Below are 22,124 nucleotides of genomic sequence, written 5' to 3' on the forward strand. Positions count from 1 at the left end.
CTTTGTGCTTCTAAGTCACTTGGATACATTTGAAAATTCTACCTTTAAACAACAGAACCTGATAGGTACCATCTAAAATCGACTCCCTTTTTTCTCAGCAAGGACATTTAATAGAATTGGAAAGCTATTTAGCTACAGTAGTCCTCTTGGAAGGATTCCCATTGTCTTCTGTGGGCATTGGATCAGGCCCAAAACTCATCCTTCGTGTCTTTAATGTTTTTATTCGTAGAGTGTGTTTGGTACTCTTCATCTCCCAAATGCTTTTATAGCCATTAAGGAGTTTATTCCTCCCCGTCAGGTAAAATGGTATTATTCTTCTCATTTTTACAGACTGAAGCTAGTATAGGCTTGAACTTGCAAAGTGGTGAGCACCTAATGGATCAAACTCAAAGTGGTTTGCCAAAGGTCAGTACCAGTATAACAGCCAAGATTAGAACTCAAGAGGTCCTACGACTTAGTCATGTTTGGACCACTAGAGCCATCTCTACACGTGATTTGAAGCTGGAAAATACTTATTGTTTTGCTATGACTAAAGATTATCACCATGAATGTACAGGGGCTTAATTCCCTAAGAACAAGTAGAAATTTATGCAACAAAATTATATTACTGCTATTTAAAGAGATGCACCTTACTGATCATCAACATGACAAACTAGTTAAGAGGATGAGCTGGAGAAATATTTTACTCGCCATATATGTGAGAGTGAAGGGGTGTTACGGTTCTTATTAAGAAGAGACTATAATTTCAACTTGGATTAAAGACAGTGGACATGCAGGGAGAAGGTAAATGAATTCAGGGCATGACAGATGCTATTCTCTCACTCCCGGCTGTCAGGATGACATTGGCACCAGTTACTGATATGAACCCTCAGATCTTGAGTCTGTCTCTAGACAGTTCACCTTCCCTTACTGTGCCTCAAGGCTAGTTATCTTGCATTAGCTCCACTGTAGTCTTTCACACACAGTTGACCTGGGTAATGCTGACTCTGACTGATGTGGACTGCTTGTGTAAAGAGGAAAGCAGTGTCTCTCACTAGAGAGTGCAAATGCTAAAGAATTTATTAAGAGCTACAGGGATGTGCTGATCAGTCTTTGAGATAAAACTAACAACCCTCATAATTGAAATCCACACAAATTTTTTCTCTTTCAGCTGTACAATTTTAATGCAATTTGGTTACTACGGATGACCATAGAATCTGTCCTACAGGCACTGCAATTCTACCAAATAACTACCAGCGCTTTGCAAATGTTGACTGATGCATAATACCCCAGTGAGGTAGGTTAGGGATAGGGCAACTTCTGGAGTGGAGCATTGCTATTTAAGAGAACACAGCAATACTAAACAGTGGGGCAGGAAGTAAGGAAGAATACTGTAGCCAACGGACACCTCAGAAGTAATGTGGGTAGATGGGATGTAACTACCTGAAGTGGAATTTGATTAGGACACTAGGACTAACACTCATATGGGAGGGTGCATGAGAACTGTTGAAAGTGAATGGAGACCTGAAGGACAGAGGGACTGAAAATGGAGAGAATAAAGCTAGTATGGTACCTTGTTTGATAGTTAGAGAAAAATAACTTTAGCTGGAAAAGTACTAAGAAAAGGGGAGACTTGAAATTGCTCAATATCTGAGAGATATGTATAAAACTTTGCAATCAACTTCATTGTAGTGAGATTGCAGACCCATAGGAAGACTTCAAAAAGAACTAAAATGATCACAGTTGATTTATTTCTTTCCTTCCAATAAAGAAAATATTTTTTACTTAAACTAAGGTCATCTCATAATCAAAATGCAGACTGATAATATTCACGCCAATATTCTAAAAAAATGAAAGAATTAACTTCATGGTACATTGTGTTTTCTGATATGTTACCCATGATGTGATCCTAGTGGCTGATCTCCTGACTGCAGCTGACTCTGGTTTAAACAGGTAGTGATTTTGTCTGTTACAATTGAAAGATAAAATAAATATCTGATTATATTATTTGCATCTCTTTCATTTTGTTAAAAAGCTTATAACTGTTATTTGAGCTCTTTCCACTAAAGCTCCAGTCACAGAAACTGCTGTGCAGGGATGGACCATTTACCACATGCTGAGCATCTGGCAGCACTGGGGCCTAACTACAACAATCTTCATCACAATTCTTTCTTTTCAGGGATTACTTATTACTTTTTGTCATGTATTCCTTGAGACTTCATTTGAAAACCACAAGGACAAATAACATAGAAAACTCAAAGTGTACTTTTGGGGCATAAAAAAAAAAAGAAAAGAAAAATCATCATAATACAGTCATACCCAGATAAAAATATAGATTTTTTGCCATAAAGATTTCCTTCCATCTGAAACTTGTTTTACACTCTCACCTGAGGAACAAGTGTCTTTAAAATTGAGGGTAGAAACCACTGAATATGAGGGAAATTACCAATGTCAGGTGCTGTTTTGTATGACTGCAGTTAACTCCTTATGAACTAATAAACCCTCTGAAATACAAAGTACACCTTCTTTAAAGCTTCTCTAGGTATGCTGCATCTCAAGTTGTCATCTGCTCAGTTTGTGCAGGGTTGTACTGGATGGCTCAGTTTTTGGATGGGAAGACTTCCAGAAAAAAATGACAAACTAAAATAAAAAGATGCTTAGAAAATAGTATAAGTGTTTTGGTAGGTGGCATTTCTCCTGTATTAGCACTGGACTGAAGTCCCTGCATAGTATTATGGGGTATTGTAGTGTTCATCTTTCAAAGGAAACATAAAACTGGCACCTCCACTACTTTTGTTCATTAGAAGTTCCATGGCACTTTTTGCAAGAATAGGAGTATCAGTCCCAGTTTCCCAGCCAAATTCCAATGTAATTTTCATTCTACCTATTTAAATTTTCCTGCAGTTTCAACCTGTTAATGGTTGTATTTTATGCAGTGTTGTATACTTGCCAGCAGTTGTCCTGTTGCACCACAAAGGTGGCTGTTTTTCAGAAGTAAAGTTTGGAAAGCATTTTGAAAAGGGATAATTCTCATCACACACACTTAGCTGTGGCCGGATGGAGATATTACAGTTAATTGTGGAAATAACATGCAGGCTGAGATGTTATGGTTATGGTCCATTGTGTTAATGCTCATATAGCTCCTGTGAGATTTTTAATAAAAATAACAAGGAAATAAAACAAAAAGGTAAAAAATACTTCAGTAAACAACAAAAGCTGATTTTCTTTGACTCCTGCCTAAGGCCCGTAAGTTATGAGAGGACAGGCAGGTAGCAACATGCACTGATGAGCGCTCTGCAGTAGGTAGACACAAAGGCTGGGTAAGTACAGTGCCACTCTTTGAGTTTTACACTGTCACTTTCCCTCTTCTCAGACTTTTACATTCATTTTAAGCTTTTGTGGGGGCTTAGTGTAAATGCCATTTGCTTTAAAAGCAGATTCTCGTTTAACTACGTGAGCTAGTTTCTTCCCAAACCAGAAGCCGCTAATGTCTTTTTCAGCTAGGCTGGGAGGCAGTTATCTTCCCATGGATTTTGCTGCCTCGTTTTTAACCTTATTTTCGCTTGCTCTGGGGTGGCCTGGCACTGAAGTGCTCTCCGGTTTAGCAGACCTGCCAGAGACCCTGCCTTGCAAATTCAGCTCGGTTCCCCCAGCCGCTCGCTTTCCCTCATCAGATGGACCACGTCTGAGGTGAACTAGGAAAATCAAACACCGCTGTCTCCCCCAGCCTCCCCCCCACCGCCCCGCGCCCCCTTTCAGGAGGATAAGGCGAGGGGGTGGCTGTGATAAGACGCATGCGCGCCTAGGGGCTGTTGAGTGCCTATAATAACGCTGAGAAAGCAAGTGCAGGCGAGACGACCGAGCCCCAGTGGCTGCTTGTCTCGCCAGCAGAGAGCGACACGCGCACGGCCCGGGCGCCGGCGGCTGCCGCTTGGGCCTCTCTGCAGCGCCGCCTGAGGAGCGAGGCCGGGGGCAGGGCGCCGCGGGGGTGGCGAGCCAGGAGGCAGCCCCGCGCCCCCGACCAGCCTGCAGCCGGGAGGGCGCCGCGCGCTCGCAGCTCCCGCGGCCGGCGGCTCCGCGCTGCGCCCAGGGGGGGTGTCGCCGCGCAGCGGAGGGATGTAACTTTGTGGTGCCAAGGCGGCGGCTCGGGCGGACGCGGCTCGGTGAAGGAGGAGTCGGACCAGGGAGCCGCGCGGGCCGGGGTCGGGGAGGAGACCGAGACCGGCGACGTTCCCCACTTCGGATGTGGCTTCGAATCATGAGAGGAAAGTTTGAGCGGGATGTCCGGGCCGAGGAAGCGGAGTAAGAGCCGCCGCCCGTGCAGCGTGGCTGCCCCCGCGGGGCCCGGCTCGGCTGGGGAGCCCGGGGCAGCCTTCCGCGCCCCCGCGGGCTCGGTTGTGTGATCCGGGCGGGCGGACTGAACTCTGCAGCGCGCCGCCTGGGACAGTCCCGCCCCCGATGCCCTTGGAATTGCCTGCAGCTTCTCTGCCCCTCCGGCGTGCGGATCAGCCGGGCCGGCGCGGCGCCTCGGGCTGGGGGGAGCTGCCCCTGCCCCGCCCGCGCTCCCGCCAGCTCTTGCCGCTGGCCGCTCCCATCACCGCCCAGTCGCAGCCGCACCGAGGGAGGCCGCCGGCGGTAGCGATGGCGAGGGAAGCCCTGGCTCTGTGAAGCGCTTCGCCGGAGTCGCTACCCCCGCAGCTGAGCGCAGGAGAGGGGCAGGGGCCCGCCGCGGTGACCGCAACTCCGGCCGCTGCCTCCCCGCCCTTGGCGGTGGATTTCCTCCGGGCTGAGCAAGGCGGGAGCTCAGAGCGCGCCGGGCACTTCGGGGGGCGCCTGTGTGACTCCCCCCTTCCTGGCGTGGGACTGGCTGGAGAGCCCCGGGGTCTCCCCCCCTCGTCCGGCTGCTTCACCCCGCTCCGCAGATCCGTGTTAGTAGGAGACACCCCCCCCCCTGTAGTGGGTGCTGCGTGCCTACCCCGTGGGGAGGGCGCTAGCAGAGGAGCCCGCTGAGGACTCCCCTCCCCCCCCCGTGTCTGCCGGGCGCTGCTGCCCCCGACGCCGCCGCTGAGCGGTGCCATGTGGAGCGGGCGCTGCTGGCTGCTGTTGGCGGCGCTGGGCTGGCTGCTGCCGGCGGGGGCCGGGGCCAGCGGCGAGTACTGCCACGGCTGGTTGGACGCGCAGGGCGCCTGGCGGGACGGCTTCCAGTGCCCGGAGCGCTTCGACGGCGGGGACGCCACCATCTGCTGCGGCAGCTGCGCCTTGCGCTACTGCTGCTCCAGCGCCGAGGCCAGGCTGGACCAGGGCGTGTGCGACAACGACCGGCAGCAGGGGGGAGGCGAGCTGGGCCGGCCAGACAAGGACGGCCCGGATGGCGCAGCAGGTACACGGCTCCCCTCACCCGGGACAGGGGGGCGCTTCAGGCGGGAGGTCGTCGGCCCCCTGCGCCGCCCCGCATTGCAAAAGGCCCCGGTGGGAGGAGAGATCCCGCTCCCCCCCGCCCGGGCGCCTTGGCGGCTCTCTGCAGCATGGCCATCCCGACGCGCTGGGCGGGGAGTTGGACAGCTGGGCGCCAGGGGCGGGTGGCAACCAGGGGACCTCGCCGGCCCAGCAGGGAGTTCAGCCCCTTTTGGGACGGTACTTATGGGACAGTCAGGCGCAGCCATTCAGCCCCCCAACCTCCCGAACGCCCTCGGAAAAGGAGGCTCTGGCACTGCCAGCCCAGAGCGCCCTCAGCCAGCCTGACTGCCAAGCTGCTTGGGGTCATAGTGGCTTCAGGCTCTCCCTTCACAGAGCTTATCAGTGGTGACCTGGCTGAACAATGTGAAGTCTGAGAGCACCTGCGGTCGAAAGAAAGGGCTAAGAAATGCCGATCTAGGGCACCTAGCCCGTCTGCCTGCCCCGGGCATGCAGGGTTTGTCAGCCTATTGTCTGGTGAGCTGGGTACAAGCCATGTGGGTAGAGAGAAACTTCTTGGGAGCAGGGTTTAAATGACAAACATTCCTACATCTCTGACACATCGTTTAACAGGAGGGAGCTGCACCAACCCCTCATTTTCAGCCCTGCCTAGGACTGCTGAGCCGATAACTGCTACCTGGGATCTTGTTAATAGACCTGTAGGGAGTTTTGCCATTGACTTCACAGGGACCAGGATTTGGCTAGTAATGGTGAATCCACACCTAATAATTATGGGTTATGCCCCTTAGTTTTATAGCACACACGTCCTATTACTAATACTTCTGGCAGTAGGATCAGTTTAAAAGTGAGGCCAAAAAACCAGAAAATTTTGCTGCTGTAAATGTAAATCAAAATGTAAACCCCTTTTTATAACAACAGAAAGACATACACACAAATATCGTTAGTGTGTTGTTAGAAGCATAATAAAAGTAGGACAAAAATACAAATGTCAAATCTTTGGGCACTAAATGAGAAACTCTTCAATTAGTCCATCATTTGCAACTATTAAAATTGGAAACATGGAAAAAGTTAAGTTACTGTCATGGAGTCTGGATGCTTTACAAATGACAAAACCTTTGATAGTCTTTTAAGTTTTACTGCACTTATTTAAATGTTCCAGACAACACTACTTGTTTCCCAAATGTCTCGAACAAGTTATGTCAGACCTGTATAGTAGCAGTATACCTAATCATTCCTTCAGCCTTGTTTGCAATTCCAATTAAAAAAGGGGAAAGAAGCTTTGAAAGGGAACAATTGTTTCAGGAAAAGAAATGTATTACATGAAATTTCAAAATGACTTTTAACCAGTCACCATAGTCTAAGTGTATAATTTCTTCATGCCTAGATACCACCTTTTAAGACTATATTTATGATTAAATGTCAAGGATGAACTTGAGTCTTTCTGCCTCTGTTTGAGAAAAGCCTCAGTTGCTCTCTTGCACATTTGCTGCCATGCACAAATACTGAACACACTGGAACTAGCCCGAAGTGATGTTATAATTAGGACAGACTTGGAAAACTTGTGTGTTGCAGACTGTAGCAACTGCAGGCACCTGTTAACGGGCTACAGGATTTGCCCAATGCAGAAATAAAGTTATACTAGAAACTGTTAAAAGGTGTTAAAATTACAAAAAAAAAAAAAAAAGAAAAGGCGGGGGATTGTATGTATGTAAGTTATTCTAATATTAGCTATTCCAGTTTCAGTGAAGTTATGACTCCATTTACACATGACTTTTTCTAAAAAATAAGTTTTTAGATTTATTTGCTTCTCACCACGATCTGTGAGCTGTCAGTGGTTTTTATGCATGCACTTGTTAGCCTTTGAGAAGTACAGCCTTGTTCTCTTGACCTTGTGTCCTGCACATCTCATTAGTAATGGCTCCAGTAGAGTTGGTTGCTATGGTCAGGTAATGCCATCTCAAATACTTGAGTCTTGGTCTGACAGATTAAATGGAAAGGATGAGTCCAACTAGTTGGCTGGGCTTTCAAAAGTGCAAGGGAGATTTGGCCCCCGTTATTGTAGCATCTCACTGTCTTTAAGACAACCTGTGAGAAAGTAGAGTAGCGCAGTGAGGCACAGAGAGACTAAGTGAATTTCCTGAGATCGCACAGGAAGTATATGGTAAAACAAACAAATGAACTTGGTCATGTAAGTCCCCCTACTAACCTAACCTCTGGGCCATCCTTTCTCTCTGGACATAGCTCCAATTTAAGCTCCTTTGAAAATCCCAACCATTAGTTTTTGCTGCAGCTGTATTTTCTTTAGTCCTTTTTAATTTTTATTAAAAATAGCAAGTGGCATGTTTAGTTTCCAGAATACTTTCTCCCTGGAGGACTTGAATATATTAATGCTGTGTGTTAGAAAGAAATAAGTAGTGGATCCTCTTGTTCTTTTGTTTAACTTTTGTTTTTTAGGTTTGGCCTTTGTAGCAATTCCTAATAACAGTGTTTTTGTTTCTTTTTGTAGTGCCCATTTATGTGCCATTTCTTATAGTTGGATCTGTTTTTGTTGCCTTTATCATCTTGGGGTCTCTAGTGGCAGCTTGTTGCTGCAGATGCCTGCGACCCAAGCAGGAGCCACAGCAGAGCCGAGCGCCTGGAGGTAATCGGCTGATGGAGACTATTCCCATGATTCCAAGTGCCAGTACCTCTCGTGGTTCCTCTTCTCGTCAATCAAGTACTGCTGCCAGCTCCAGTTCCAGTGCCAATTCAGGTGCCAGAGCCCCCCCTACCAGGTCACAGACCAACTGCTGTTTGCCAGAAGGGACCATGAATAATGTCTACGTCAACATGCCTACTAATTTCTCAGTACTGAACTGCCAGCAGGCTACCCAGATTGTGCCACACCAAGGGCAGTATCTGCACCCACAGTATGTAGGTTATGCTGTTCAACATGACTCTATGCCTATCACCCCGGTGCCACCTTTCCTGGATGGTCTGCAAAGTGGATACAGGCAGATTCAGTCTCCCTATCCCCATGCCAGTAGTGAACAGAAGATGTACCCAGCAGTGACTGTGTAATTTAAAAAAAAAAAAAAAAAAACCAACAGATTTTTAACACCTAAGCCAAGCAGAGGAGAAATACTTTTGGAATGAAGCTTATAGAACATCATTTGTAAATAGTTTTGAAAGATTCGTGCATGTCAGACAGTGTTTATAAACCATTTCTTCACATTGGATTCAGTTGCCAAAAACTATATGATGATATTTTTGAATGACTATTTCCAGATATGCTTCCATTCCAGTTCATGATTAACAGTGGCAAAGGATTATGCTGAAGATGCATATGCATTTCAGATAACCATGTGTGCAAGATAAATGCCTGAGCCATTAAGTGCCCATCAGGTATGGTCAAAAGTATTTGGTTACTTGATAGTTTTGTTACACTGTATAAGATCACAGTATTTAAGAAACCTCTTTTCTTCTCTCCCCCAACTCCTTTACCACATTTCATATTGCTTTACAGACAATCACATTGACAATGGAAGACTAAACAGTGCAATCATGTAAGTTAGAAATTTGCTACCATGTCCTATGATTTCTTACCCACCTTAGGTTCAAGGTGGAATGATGTGTTTTTCACAGGATTATTTTCTTTGTCCATTTATATTTATGTAGGAATTAGAAGTGTGCAAAATATTCAGCTCTAACTTCCAGTGCACTTGGAATCATTCTCTGTGTGAGTTTGACTCATATTCAGGAACCAATTGGGGTTTGCACAATCCTTGTTTATCTCAGTGAATGTTAATAAAAACAGATATGAGATTCTTGCTTTGATCAAAATCTTTGATACTGCTGTTGTCCTGTGCATTTCAAGTTTAAACTGTGCTTGCAGAGAAAGGTCATGTAGTATCTTCAAATATGGCTACTAATCCCACTTCCTGTGAAACATAAACCTGTGTGAATGTACACAAACTTGTCAAACCCACATCTCGCCCATGGGTTTGTAATGCAATTCAGCCATGGGAAAATGGGATTCATTCTAACCAAAACCTTTCTGAACACCCACGGCCTGCTGACCAGTTCTGATGGCAAAATATTGTCAATCCAAATTGAACTTGGAAGGATTTGCACAACTAGGAGTCAGTTTCTGCAAGTACTATTTATTTGCATTGAAAGTAAGAAGAAAAAATAAATAAAAAACCCCCAAAACACTCAAGTCCTAATAGGTTTTCATTTTGTGTAATTGCTTTATAAATGAAATATTTCTGCACAACGTAGAAATCTTTAGACCTTCAAACAGATGGCATGTTGCAGAGGGTGACTTTGAACTAAAACTTTTGATTCCATTTGTGATCAGATAGATAATCTCCTGAGTTTAAAGAAGCAACCAATATACAAGGAATAATCTGTTTGTGTTAATTGTAACATGAATTTAATCCTTTTTAAAAAAAAACAAACCCAACATTGTCTTTAAGACTTTTTAAAATCTTTTAAAAATAAATCTGTGCATTTCAACCAATTTGTTCTTTAGGTATGGAATGTCAGTATATTATTGAGGGCATACTGAAAACATTAAATTACTTTAAGCAGATTAGAACTGAAAAAAGGTTTCTTATTGTCTGAGACTGTATTATTATGTTGCAATGAATCTGATGCTAACAATTTTGTTACATGGACTATATGCCACCTCTAATAGTTTATTTGTAAACACACAACACAAAAAAGCAAAAGGAAGAGATGTTCTTTTCCACTGAAATAAGAAAACAAGTAGGTATTTTACATCAACTCTGCTACTCGTGGCTGATCCCATAACAATAGTACAGTATGTATAACTTTTAAAAAAGAGGCGTCCTTGAAGCCGCTCTATTTCTTTTGACTAGACAAGACTGGGTCTGATCTTGAGAAGTGCTGGATACCTCCTACAAAGCATTGAAGCCCAGATTTTTAAAGGTAATTAGATACTGCTCTGCTCAACAGTGCAAGTCTTAAGGATATTAGGCACCTAGTGGGATTTTCAAAAACACCTACGCACCGAATTCCTATGGGAAATAGGCATCTAAATACTCTTGAGGAACTGGGTGTTCCTTCGGCCTTTCAGTGCTGAGCAGAGCAATGTCTAAATACCTGTAAAGAACTAGCTGTTGTTGGCTGCAAGAGGCGTTAAAGGTTCTCAGCACCTCACAAGATCAGCTCCATTGTTTCGTTTCCAGAATACAGGTTCGCACAATCTGGTATTAGCTTTTTCAACTGTGAATAAAGTTAGCTCTCTATTTCTCTCTCTCAGAATGCCCTGCATTCATTGCACATGCCCTGTGAAGGACACCTGCTCTGATTTATGAAATTCAGGTGAATTTCTTTGTACATTGTTTACTTGTTTTAAAAATATTAATAAGTTAAATTGAAGTATGTAGAAATTAATTTACAGCTGTTGGGGAAAAAACCCCCAAGTTGTAATAAAAGGAAGTTTGTGAGATGTGGTGTTTTATATCTCGTGTATAATAATGTAAAATCAATGTTAATGTTTGGTAAAGTTTTTAAATCTCCTAAAGGGCACTTGACATAAAGTGTTTCTGACAAGTGAAGAAAAAACCCTTTGCTTCTTAATAAATATTTTATGGTGTGATTTATTTTTTTATTGCGGTCAAACTAAACATTCTTCCGTTGTTGACATAGTATTCTGCATTAAACACAACTATATAGCTCTCTAATCATGTACCTGAATAGCTAAATGCTGCATATTTTAGCAAAAAATAAGATTAGATCCTTAGATTTGATTTAAAAGAGTAAAAAAAGTGTTAGGGCTAGAAAATGCCATTCTTCCTCATGCTCGCACCTTAAAGACACCCAAGCTATAACTGAATTGATGTGGCAGAATCTGGTCCATAATACATGCATTCTGTTACAGAGCAGCTTTAAATCTGAGAGAACCTCCGACCCCAGGTAGTCTATAGAACCTATAAATCAAAGGACAGTTTTTGGGCTTTGAATTAATTTGAAAATAGTGCTCTCTTGCCCTCAGCATGTGAGTAGTCCTTCTGGTTTCAGTTGGTCTGCTCAGATACTTAAACTTAAGCACTTGCATAAGTACGTTCTTGAACTGGGGCTTGAGCTGCCTGTTGTGGAATGGTATTGCAAGTCTAAAAATCTTTCATGTTATAATCTACACCTGGCAGTATCACACACTGGACCAGTCCTGCCCCTGTTGAATTCACTGGGCTTTTTGCCATTAACTATATCTGTAGCTGAAACAGAGCCAGTACTTTCCTCTCAACGGGGGAAAAAAGTGTTATAAAGTGATATCTTCAGTTGACATTTTGACGGATTCTTAAACTTAGTACTTGTTTGCATGCCCAGTCATGATGAAGAGACAATAGCTGTTGGTGATATTAATCCTATAATAATGGTAGTTTTTGAGATTATTTAAATCTACAGATTTTCATTAAAATGACATGTAAAGTAATCATGTGTAAATGATGCAGGAGTGCCCACAATTCTTTTCTGTAATTTACCAGCTCGGAGTTAAAGGGTGGAATTACAACACTACCTGGTTCTTGATGGTCTAAAGTTACCAAAAGGTGGAATAAAAAAGCTTTAACTTTTGGTTATTACAGTGGAAATGTTTTTAAAGATGACTTTTTAAAAATTATATGTTAATACTTCATGGTAAAATTTTATGCCTTCCCCCCCTTCCTTCTAAATTTAGATGAAGCTTTTCACTCAAATCAGTAATCCTTTGCCAGTTAAAATATTTTTTCCTAAATAAAACAAAAACTCCACTGTGATAAAGTGGAACATTTCAGTACAGTGGTACTCCAATGTCTGAGACTAAAACTAGGATTTTGAATTCCTGGTGCTTGCTACTTCATTCAGTTTCCAAATGTTGGTTACACTGGCAGAGACATTATTGACATTTTTGGGAAGAAGCAGGGCAGAAGTTCTGCTGGAAGCAAAGGAGGAAAAAACAATTAATAGGAGATTGGACCCTGTCACTTATAACTGCTTTTTACTCAGAAATGGGAAAGAACAACCTGGGAAAATTTACACAACCTTGGTTGAGTGGGGTTAAAACATACCTGAAATATAAAAGCATTCAGAATTCCTCGGGGCATGTAGGTACAGGGGTAAAAACATTGTGCCTAAGGCAGTGTTTCTCAATTATATTTCGCCACGGCACCCTGCGCGGCCATGCGATACCCTCCGCCGACAAGTCCAGGAAATCTTCCCCTTTTCGGTGGTGCAGTGTAGGCTGGTTTCAGCGGTGCGCTCTGTAAGCAGTTTTCGGCGGCGCAATCAGCTGTTCGGCGGCGTGTGATTTGTGTTGGTTTCGGCGGCGCGGTTCCGCTTTTTCGCGGAACTCTTCAACTCAGCCCACGGAACCCCACAGTTCTGCGGAACACTATTTGAGAAACACTGGCCTAAGGTGTTACAAAAAGCTGGGAGGGAGTGGTTCATGGTTTTTTGGGACCATGCTAGCTTGGAGAATGCCCAGTAGTAAGGTTGAATACTTTCCATCATGACTTTTTCTATAGAAAACTGGGTTTTTGACTAAACAAAAACATCTGATTTCTTTGGAAATTTTTAATTCTTCATTTAAAAAAAAAAGTGCCTGAAAGCCAAAATATTCCATTTTTGGCCAAAAAACTTTTTGGTATTCAAATTCCGGCTGAAAAAAATCAAAATGTTTCATGAAATTTTTTGTTTTGTTTTTTTCACAATTTTCTCCGGAAAAAGAAATCCCTTATTTTTAACTGACTCTACCCAGAACAACAAAGTAGAAACCAATTAACATTTAAATAATTTTTCTGATGTGTAAATAGGATCTTTTCTTGCAGGTAAGAAGTGATAGCGGAGCAGATGTAAAGTGTTTTCAGAATGAGGAGGAGTGGGAGCACAAATTATTACACTTTTTACTGAAGTTGGAGAGGTAAGGGAGACAACTTCATTTAATAGTGCTAAGCTGGGTTTGTTTACTGATTTAGAGCATATTAGATATTTATGTAGTAAGAGTTTGTGGGATGTTTCTAGTACAGCTCAGAAATAAAAGCCTTTGCAACATGGTAACTTGAAAGAATTTAGAGGATTATAGTAGCTATCAGATATAGATGCAACACATTTCTAGGAATGCACGTATGTGTGTGTGTGTGTGATATTTCCACACACACACACTGCTCTGTTTAGCTAACACCGTCATATGTAAATATGTAACAGTAGTAAAATATCTCAGCTTTGTGTGTTGTTTTAACCATGTTGCTCCCTTTACCTCTAGCAAGCCAAGCATCGCAAATCATATTCACACTGAAGGCTGTGACAAAAACCAACAGGGACTAATGCTCTGTCTTTCTCTCTTGTAGGCCTGTGATGGTGCGGATAGACTCCACACTAAATCAGAGCAAGATGTGGAGGAATTCTGGACTAGTGAGGTCCTGTTCCTCAGCAACTGTAGGGCATGCTCCAGCTGGAGGGACAGTTTAAAAGGACTCTGGTAGCCCAGGCGAAGGGAGATATAGGCTGCAGCAGGAAGGGAGGCTGATGCTTGGAGCTGTAGGACAAGTGATTACAGCTTTGCTAAGGCTGCTCTGGAAGCACCGATCCATATCCCTCCTGGATGTTTTGGAGTTGGGAACCCACAAGAGGCTCTGAACAATGGGACATTGTCCCCCTGGCAGACTGAGCTGATACTGCTAAAACTGTGACCATGACCTAAATGGGGGAGTGATAGCCTGGTAGGAATTGACTGGGGAGAGAAAGGGGGAATAGGGGTGGACCAACAAATGGTCTGGACAATGCAACAACCCCTTAGGGCCCTGTGTCAGGATCCGGTGGAGTGGGAGGGCCTGGGTCCCCCTACCCTACTCCTTTTCTTCCCCCCAGGGGAGAAGAAGGAACACACAGGAAGGACTAAGGCCTGCCAATGACCTGTCAGGGTCACCCCCTCCAGAACAAACAGACTGAAGAGAACTGGGGAGCCACTAGGCCAGCTGGTTATCAGACTGACCAGCTACAAGGCCCAGTCCAATTCCTACTGAAGTCAATGGAAAGATTCCTATTGGGTTGAAATGGGCCCATCGTAAAGATAAAGTGGGCCCATTGGCTTGACTTAAGGTTGAAACATAAGCCCTTAACTTCAAATGTTACAGATTGATGTCTGGTTTACCTATTTTGTGTTGAGAAAGAATAAATGATTAGACTTTAAATACAACAGCTATTCTAAACCAACTGTAAAGTAGCCACACAGACTCATAAAAAAATCAAGAGATGGTAAAGACCATTAGCTCGTTTTTTCCCTCCTCCTGCCAGTGCAAGATTGCTCCCTACAGTGTATGCCAAAGCATTTGGTTTGGTCTAGTTTTAAATGACTCACTGTTCAGGAAACGTTCTCTGAAAAGCAGGCTGCACTTTTGTTTGTTCAGTTTGACCTCATTACTCAGTTTCACCTTCTGAGACCACCCTAAATAATTCCTCTTTCTTTTATATTTACACCCTTCAGATTTATGTCCTCACTTAGTCATAGCTCCCAGAGCTATGCTGACTTAATTCTTTTAATCCTTTCTTTGTAAATAAATTGCTACTAATTTATGTTGCTTTTCTCTGAAATTTTCTGTGGCATGACCTGCTTTCTGGGAGTGCAGAGATACCAGGTACTATAAACAGTATTCTAGATGTGGTCTCCCCAGAGATGCACAGGAAGGGACTTTCACTTGGTTGATCTATGGCATGATGCCTCTTTATATTCAGTCTAGAATTGTTTTGGCTTTTTGAACTGCTACATATCATTGCAAATTCATATAGTAATATTTTGGTATAGCCTCTTGAAGGATCTTAAAGCATTTTGCAATCGTTAATGAAGTGACCTTATAATACCCAATGGTATAGTTAAATACTAAAGCAGCATTGTGAAGATGTTAGGGATTCCGCATATGCACCTGACACAAAGCCACAAAAGCAAAGAAATCAAGAGTTACACCACCTAACAGCACATATTCTCTATTCCACCACTCACAGGCCCACACCTGACCATACCCCAACAACTGTACACCACAGACACATACCACAGCCTTAACTCTGTCCCCCTTTTGCCTTTCTGCACATACCACTTTACTAGATTGTTTGTCAACCTTAGCAGTGATGGCTATTTGGTGTAGTGATTGCATCGAGAGAGGGTAGTTTGTTAAAAGGTATGTCAAGGACAGTGAAAGGGGGTGCTGGAAGGCTGCCCCTCAGGGGGTTACTAGACACATGGGGAGAGTGAATAAAACAAAGATCTAGGCCCTACAACTCTCTCAGAGCCAGTGGGTCTATGCCTCCCAACTCGACCAGCAGGTCCAAATTTATTTTAAGGACCCTTGGAGGTTTGTCCCTTTATGGCATCTGTCAGCTGTGGACTCATATGCAAGGAAATTGTAGACAGTTTAAGATAAAAAATAACAGTTTATTTAACAATAAACATGGACACAAACCAGATACCCAATGGGCCTAAAGCCAGGGACCCAAACCAGAGTGTCCAAGGGAAAAGGTAGAGATAATAGTAATCAACAATTAATGTTCATAACTCACGCCCTTTGGACATTTTCAACAGAGGTGGATGACACAGGATGACGGGTGAACACAGGACTGGATACAGGAGACAACCAGGAACAGATGACAGGAACCACAGCAGGTGACGGAGGAGATGGGAACAGGCGATAGGAACAGGAACACATAAGCAGGTAAGGCCACTCTCTCTCAGTCCGACTTAACAGGGAAAAACACGGGCTGCCACTTGGAAGGACAGCACCTGGTTTGGGCTGCCCATAGTCTTATATACCAACAGCTCATCCAATAGGGTAGCTCCATTTTCCCACTTAGTGCACTTGGCACTCAAGTTTGCACACGGCACCTTAGCATGGTGCACATGGCACCACACATTTTGCACATGTTACCAAATGTTTGCACTCAACACTACATCCATTCATAACGATAGTTCCTACTCCATATTTACAAATGTTTCCCGCCATCCACTAAGCACATGCTATGCCCTGTATCATGTCTCCTAAAAAATAATAAAAATCTAAAATAGGGGCAGCAGGGGGGGGCTGAGTTATGGTTGTGGTGTGTGATCTGTGGTGTATGGTAGTTGTGGTATGGTCAGGTGTGGGCTTGTGCGTGGAGGAAAGGAGGGTATGTACTGTTAGGTGGCGTAACTCTTGATTTCTTTGCTTTTGGGGCTTGTGTCAGGTGTGCTTGTGTGCACCAACACTATCTGCTTCACAACAAAGATTTTGTGTGTGTGTGTGTTAATTTCCTAGACTTTTTAAAGGCTTAATTATTGGTGGTATTTTTAGTGGGAGTGGAAGTGATGTTAAAAATGATTTTATCTATCAGGAGCTACATATAAATCCTTCTTTCCTGGAATAAAATCTGGCAGAAAAATACAGCTCTTCACACATCAGTTGGGCTGGCATGTGCACAGCATGCCTGCCACCAGTCAACCAATCAGGCGTGCAAGCACACAGTCTCAATTAATCAGAAGTAGAGCATATAAACTTTCAGTTATAATCACAGAATATGAAAAGACAGAGGTTGAAAGGGACCTCATCTAGTCCAACCCCACTGCTCAAAGCAGGACAAACCCCAACTAAATCATTCCAGCCAGGCCTTTGTCAAGCTGCACTATAAAAATCTCTAAGAATGGTGATTCCACCACCTCTAGGTCACGCATTCCAGTGCTTCAGCTCTCTCCTAGTGAAAAAGCTGTTCCTAATATCCAACCTAGACCTCCCCCACAGCAACTTGAGACCATTGCTCCTTGTTCTGTCATCTGCCACCACTGAGAACAGCCTAGTTCCATCCGCCCTAGAACCCCCTTTCAGGTAGTTAAAGGCTGTTATCAAATGCCCCCTCATTATTCTCTTCTGTAGACTAAACAAGCCTAGTTCCCTCAACCTCTCCTCATAAGTCTCGTGCTCCAGCCCCCTAATCATTTTCATTGCCCTCCGCTGGACTCTTTCCAATATGTCCACATCCTTTCTGTAGTGGGGGGCCCAAAACTGGACACACTACTCCAAATGAGGCCTCACCAGTGATTAATAGAGGGGAATAATCAATTTCCTCGATCTGTGAATAACAGCTAAAAAGCTAAGAATGCTAAAATCCAACATAAAAGAGAACCTCCCCATTGGACCAGATCTGGTCACCTGTCGATGAAGTTTTGCATAGATACAGAACACTTGTTAAGAGATATCAGACAGCAGTGAAAAATGGGTCTGCCAAGAACAAATTTCAGCCAGAACCCAACACAAAGACTAGCTATTAAAAATGTATCTTGAGAAATAAAAAACTACATAGAAAATTCAAAAGACATAAAAACTAAACCTGTGTGATATTTCACATTGATTAGCCACTTACTTTTACAGAAGAAGAAGAATATATGCCCCATTTTAAGCCTATATAATAATACAACTATGCAGTTGTTATCAGACATCTCCATATGTTTCATGGGAAACTGAGGCTCAAAGACACTAGGTATATTGCTTAAGGTTTCTCCAAGAAGCCTGTTGGAGAGTCAGGAATAAGCCAGATTTCCACTTCGAGGCATGTACTCTAACCACAGCATCCCTGTACCTTTCAAAATAGCCAGTTTGCTGTTCACTCTGAGGGTGTGTCTACACTATGGAGCCTATAGCAGCCTACACTGGCAGAAAGGGTTTTTCTGTCTCAGTAAGAACGCCACCTCCCAGAGCGATGGTAGCTATGTTCATGGAAGCATTCTTTGTCGACCTAGCTGCACCTAAACCAGGGGTTAGGTTAGCATAGGTATGTCGCTCAAGGATGTGAATTTTTCTGTTGTAGCTATGTTGGATCTATGTTTTTAAGTGTAGACCATGCTTTAGTTCTTTTTCAGAATTCCTGCTGTCCAAGTATCTTCCTCCCACTGAATATTTGTTATTAAATATTACTCCCCATGTGTATTCACTTGTATTTTTCCAAGCTGAATCTCAGTATTTCTGGTTCAGAGTTCTCACTTCCCTGTAGGTCCCTTTGTATTATTTCTCTGTCCTCGACGGGAATTGCAACACTTCTCTGTTCAGCATCACTTGCCAATTGAATACTGTGCTATTTAACCCTTCCTCTAGATCACTACAGTTCTGTGCCTAATAAAACCAGGCCTACCACCTGTCACTCTGCTAACTGCCCACCCTCACACAATTTGGCATGGTGCTGTTGGTCAATGACTGCTGTTTACAATCCTTCAGTCTGTTTTCAATCCATGTGACAGTGCTTCTGCCTAAGGCAAATGGAAATAATTGTTCAAGTACAATTGTGTGAGGCACTGTATCAAATGTCTGACAGCAGAGACTCATTGATGCACACTTACAGGGAAGCCCCATTGTAGGCTAGGAAGGTCTGTGATTTGGGAAGTGTTGGATTGAGGCTAGGGGGTCATGCCATTTGGGGGACCGCCCCGTCACCCCGGATCCCAGGAATGGCAGCAGCCAGGGCTTAAATTCAGCTGGAGCTGCCCAGAGTGGAGGTTGGATAAATATTTTCAACCCCACTGGAGTTTTCATAGCATGTTGGAGGGGTGGGGGGGGTGGAGGGCTCCAGGATATACTCTATGAGAATTTAAGCCCTGGCTGTGGCCCTGACCCAGGCAATTTACTGTGCTCTTCCTTCTCTGGCATTCTGGTGCTGAGTGGGGAGGAAGCTGAGTCACTGAAGCTGCTGATGGAACTCAGCAGCCACAATGAAGTTATCAGGAATGAGAGAGGCCATTAGAACGGCGGCCTCCATTGCCCCTCCTCCTCTTCAACAGCAGCTCTTAAGGGAGCCACCAGCATCTGGGATCTCCAGGCCATTCAGGCCAGCTGTGGAGGTCAAGTAAAACTGGCCACCACTTACTCCACACAGAAGGGAGAGGCTATCCTCACCTCTGAGCCCTCTTAAGCTTCATTAAGAGGGGAAGGTGAGGTGGCATAAATGGGTTAAGGTCCTTCCCCTCAGGCAAGGGGTGATAGCCATCTTTATAATATAATATAATATAATTAATTATAATTAATATATAAAAGAGTCATAGAGTTTAAGGCTAGAAGTGACCACCAGATCATCTATCTGACCTTCTATATATTACAGGCCACCAACACCCACACACTAAACCCAACAACCAAAATTAGACCAAAGTATCACAGCCCACAAGAGCCTAAATTATTATGTGCCACAGGTTGAGAATAGGAGGGACCGAGGTGCACCACAATTCCCACAATGGCAGAGAAATGATTATGTGAGAAATACTCAGATAATCATGCCATATGACTTGCCCCCACACAGTGCAGAGGAAGGCGAAACCCAGTCCCCCAAGGTCACTGCCAATCTGACCTGGGGAGGAAATTCCTTCTTGACCCCCTGTAACATTCCGCCGGTGCAATCTGGACTGGTGAAGTGCTGTGTCACCCTAACCTCCCATTCCTGGAGCCTGTTTTACTCTGCTCTGCTGTGAGAACCCCCACTCCTGGGCTGTTCACGCACAATCTCCAGCATGTAAACTGCTCCCAACTAAGTGAGTGAGTACTTCTAGCCAGCCCCTCTTTGGATTATGCAACAGAATGACCCCAGCTATTACCCCCAGTCCCTGATGAAAATCTAGGAACCTCTGTTTTACGATGTTCAGTTATGGCCACTGAACAATGTAAACTCATATAAGTTCATCCGTTTAACAAAGAAGTTGATATGCACCAGCCTCATTACGCCAAGTGGAGTCTCCAACACACTTCAAACCAAAGGCAATGCTTTAGGTAAAACAAACAAACAAATGTATTAACTACAGAAGGACTTTAAGTGATTATAAGTCCAAAGCATAACAAGTCAAATTTGGTCAAGAGAAACACAAGCAAAACACATTCTAAACTAAGCTTAACACTTTCAGCAACCTTACCAACGTGGGTGATTCTCACCACAGGCTGGCTGGTTCCCCTTCAGCCAGACTCTCCCCTTTGGTCAGCACTCCAGTTGCTTGGTAATGTTTGTAGATGGAGGTGCTAGAGAGAGAGCATGTGGCAGATGTCTCCCTTTTTCATAAAGTTCCTTCTCCCCTCTGGGTCTTGGCCCCCCGCCACCCCCCGCTAAGGTCAGGTGACAAACAATGTCCTTATATGGACTCATCCATGTCCTGAGTCACTGAGCATCACCTCCTCCTGGTTCCAAGCTGGCCAAGGGAAGGGAGGTGACTCACTTGAGAGTCCAATTGATCCTCTGTTGATGCCCAGGCCGGTTCTTTGTTCCTGGAAAGCTGAGCTGGGTTGGTCCTATTCACTCCTTGATGAGGTGTGAACTGCTCCTCTGCTCCTGGAACATCTTGTCTGGATATGTTTCAAGTCATGAGGACACATCTTTGGGACTATTACATAGTGAAGTCTCCTATATTGCAACAAACATGTTACTATAACAATAATTACCAGTACATCATGAGCATTCCAAAGACATCTGCCATGACATACTTTGCATTAGACAATACACCATTACACTATAAGAGTGACAATGGGGTGCAAGACGTCACCCCCCACATACGGTGATGAGTTAGACCCTGAGCATGTGAGTAAGAACCAGCCAGCCACATGAGAGAGAGAATGGTCAGTGCCACCTTAGAACCCTGGCCCATGCCGTACAATGTCCTGTCTCCAAGTGTGGCCATCTCTGATGCTTCAGAGGAAGGAGACAATAATAATAACAAAATACACCCTCCATGGGTGTTCTGAATGACAGAGAAAGGCAGTGGCTGCCTTCAAAGCAGCATCTCTTAAGGAAACAAATGAGGCAGCAGAGATGGCCTTTTCTATTCCTGTGAGGAGCCTGATCCCTTCAGCTCAGCAGTGGCAGTAAGGTAAGTAATCTCATCTCAGGACTTCAACCAGTGGCAGGGCAGGGTTGGAGTGACATGTCACTCTTCCATTGGCCCACAGAGAGCATGGAGGCACGTGAACTGTCCTAGTTCCTAGACCAGCCATAGAATTCTGTTGAATTTATGTTAAAGGAAACTGCAAACCTGAAAATCTGTTTCCACTGCAGACTTACCACAGCATGGATTAGTGAGGTGTTAATGTACATCCACTGCCTTCCCTGCACCCACAGATCTTGTAATTTGATCACAAAAAAAGCTATCATGTTTGCCTGTCTCAATTTGTTCTTTATATCCAGAAAATCTCCCACACACTGATCCCGGGCTTCTTTTCATGTTGCTTGTTAGTGGTGCTTAGGGGCATGCACTCCTTATGTCCTTCTGCTCCTCTACACTGGCTTGTTTGTAGATGTTGTCTCTGAGCATCGTTTATTTTCTTCTTAAGCTCTTGTTTTCCCATGTTAACCAGACACTTGCTTCCACAGGGTCCTTTGGACATTTGTCTGTTTTGCATTACATAAAACTTTCCAGATCGTTCTCCTTAGAAAGCAAGGGAGCTAGCTACAGAGCTGGATGCACTGCAGCTCAGCTGAGGGGTTCTGCTGATATATGCATCTCTTTCATGTAGCTGCTCCATTAACTAACCCTAAATTAAACAAATGAGGCAGGGGTATTGGTTGGTCATGTCCTGCTTTGGGGACATATGGAAGCTGCCTAAAAAGCGTGGTCTCCTGTACAGGTTTCACTTCATTGTAAAAGTACATGCAGCCATTCAATACATTAAAATTGTACTTTTTACTGTCAAGATTTTCCAGATTTTATTAGCCAAAAACTAACAGCAAAAAGGCAAAGTTTCACTTGCAATGGCAGAAAACTTAGC

At 44.1% G+C, this 22,124-nt stretch overlaps 1 protein-coding gene across 1 annotated transcript; it reads left to right on the top strand.

The window, feature by feature from the left end:
* The first annotated feature begins 3,875 nt into the window (after nt 1-3,875).
* Nucleotides 3,876-11,900, top strand: SHISA2 (shisa family member 2). The gene is made up of 2 exons (XM_067562892.1): nt 3,876-5,359; nt 7,901-11,900. Exons 1-2 carry the CDS (start codon nt 5,056-5,058, stop codon nt 8,452-8,454), a joined length of 858 nt encoding a protein of 285 aa, XP_067418993.1. The 5' UTR covers nt 3,876-5,055; the 3' UTR covers nt 8,455-11,900.
* Nucleotides 11,901-22,124: the final 10,224 nt, after the last annotated feature.

This window comes from Emydura macquarii, unplaced genomic scaffold, assembly GCF_026122565.2.
Source record: "Emydura macquarii macquarii isolate MOO-44397 ecotype Brisbane River unplaced genomic scaffold, CSIRO-AGI_Emac_v2 contig_2473, whole genome shotgun sequence".
NCBI lineage: Eukaryota > Metazoa > Chordata > Testudines > Chelidae > Emydura > Emydura macquarii.

Bases quoted from the DNA above. Each gene is read 5' to 3' on its own strand.
- SHISA2 (XM_067562892.1), top strand. From the start codon at position 5,056: ATGTGGAGCGGGCGCTGCTGGCTGCTGTTGGCGGCGCTGGGCTGGCTG. The intron at 5,360-7,900 runs GTACACGGCTCC...TTCTTTTTGTAG, and splicing joins CGGCCCGGATGGCGCAGCAG to TGCCCATTTATGTGCCATTT.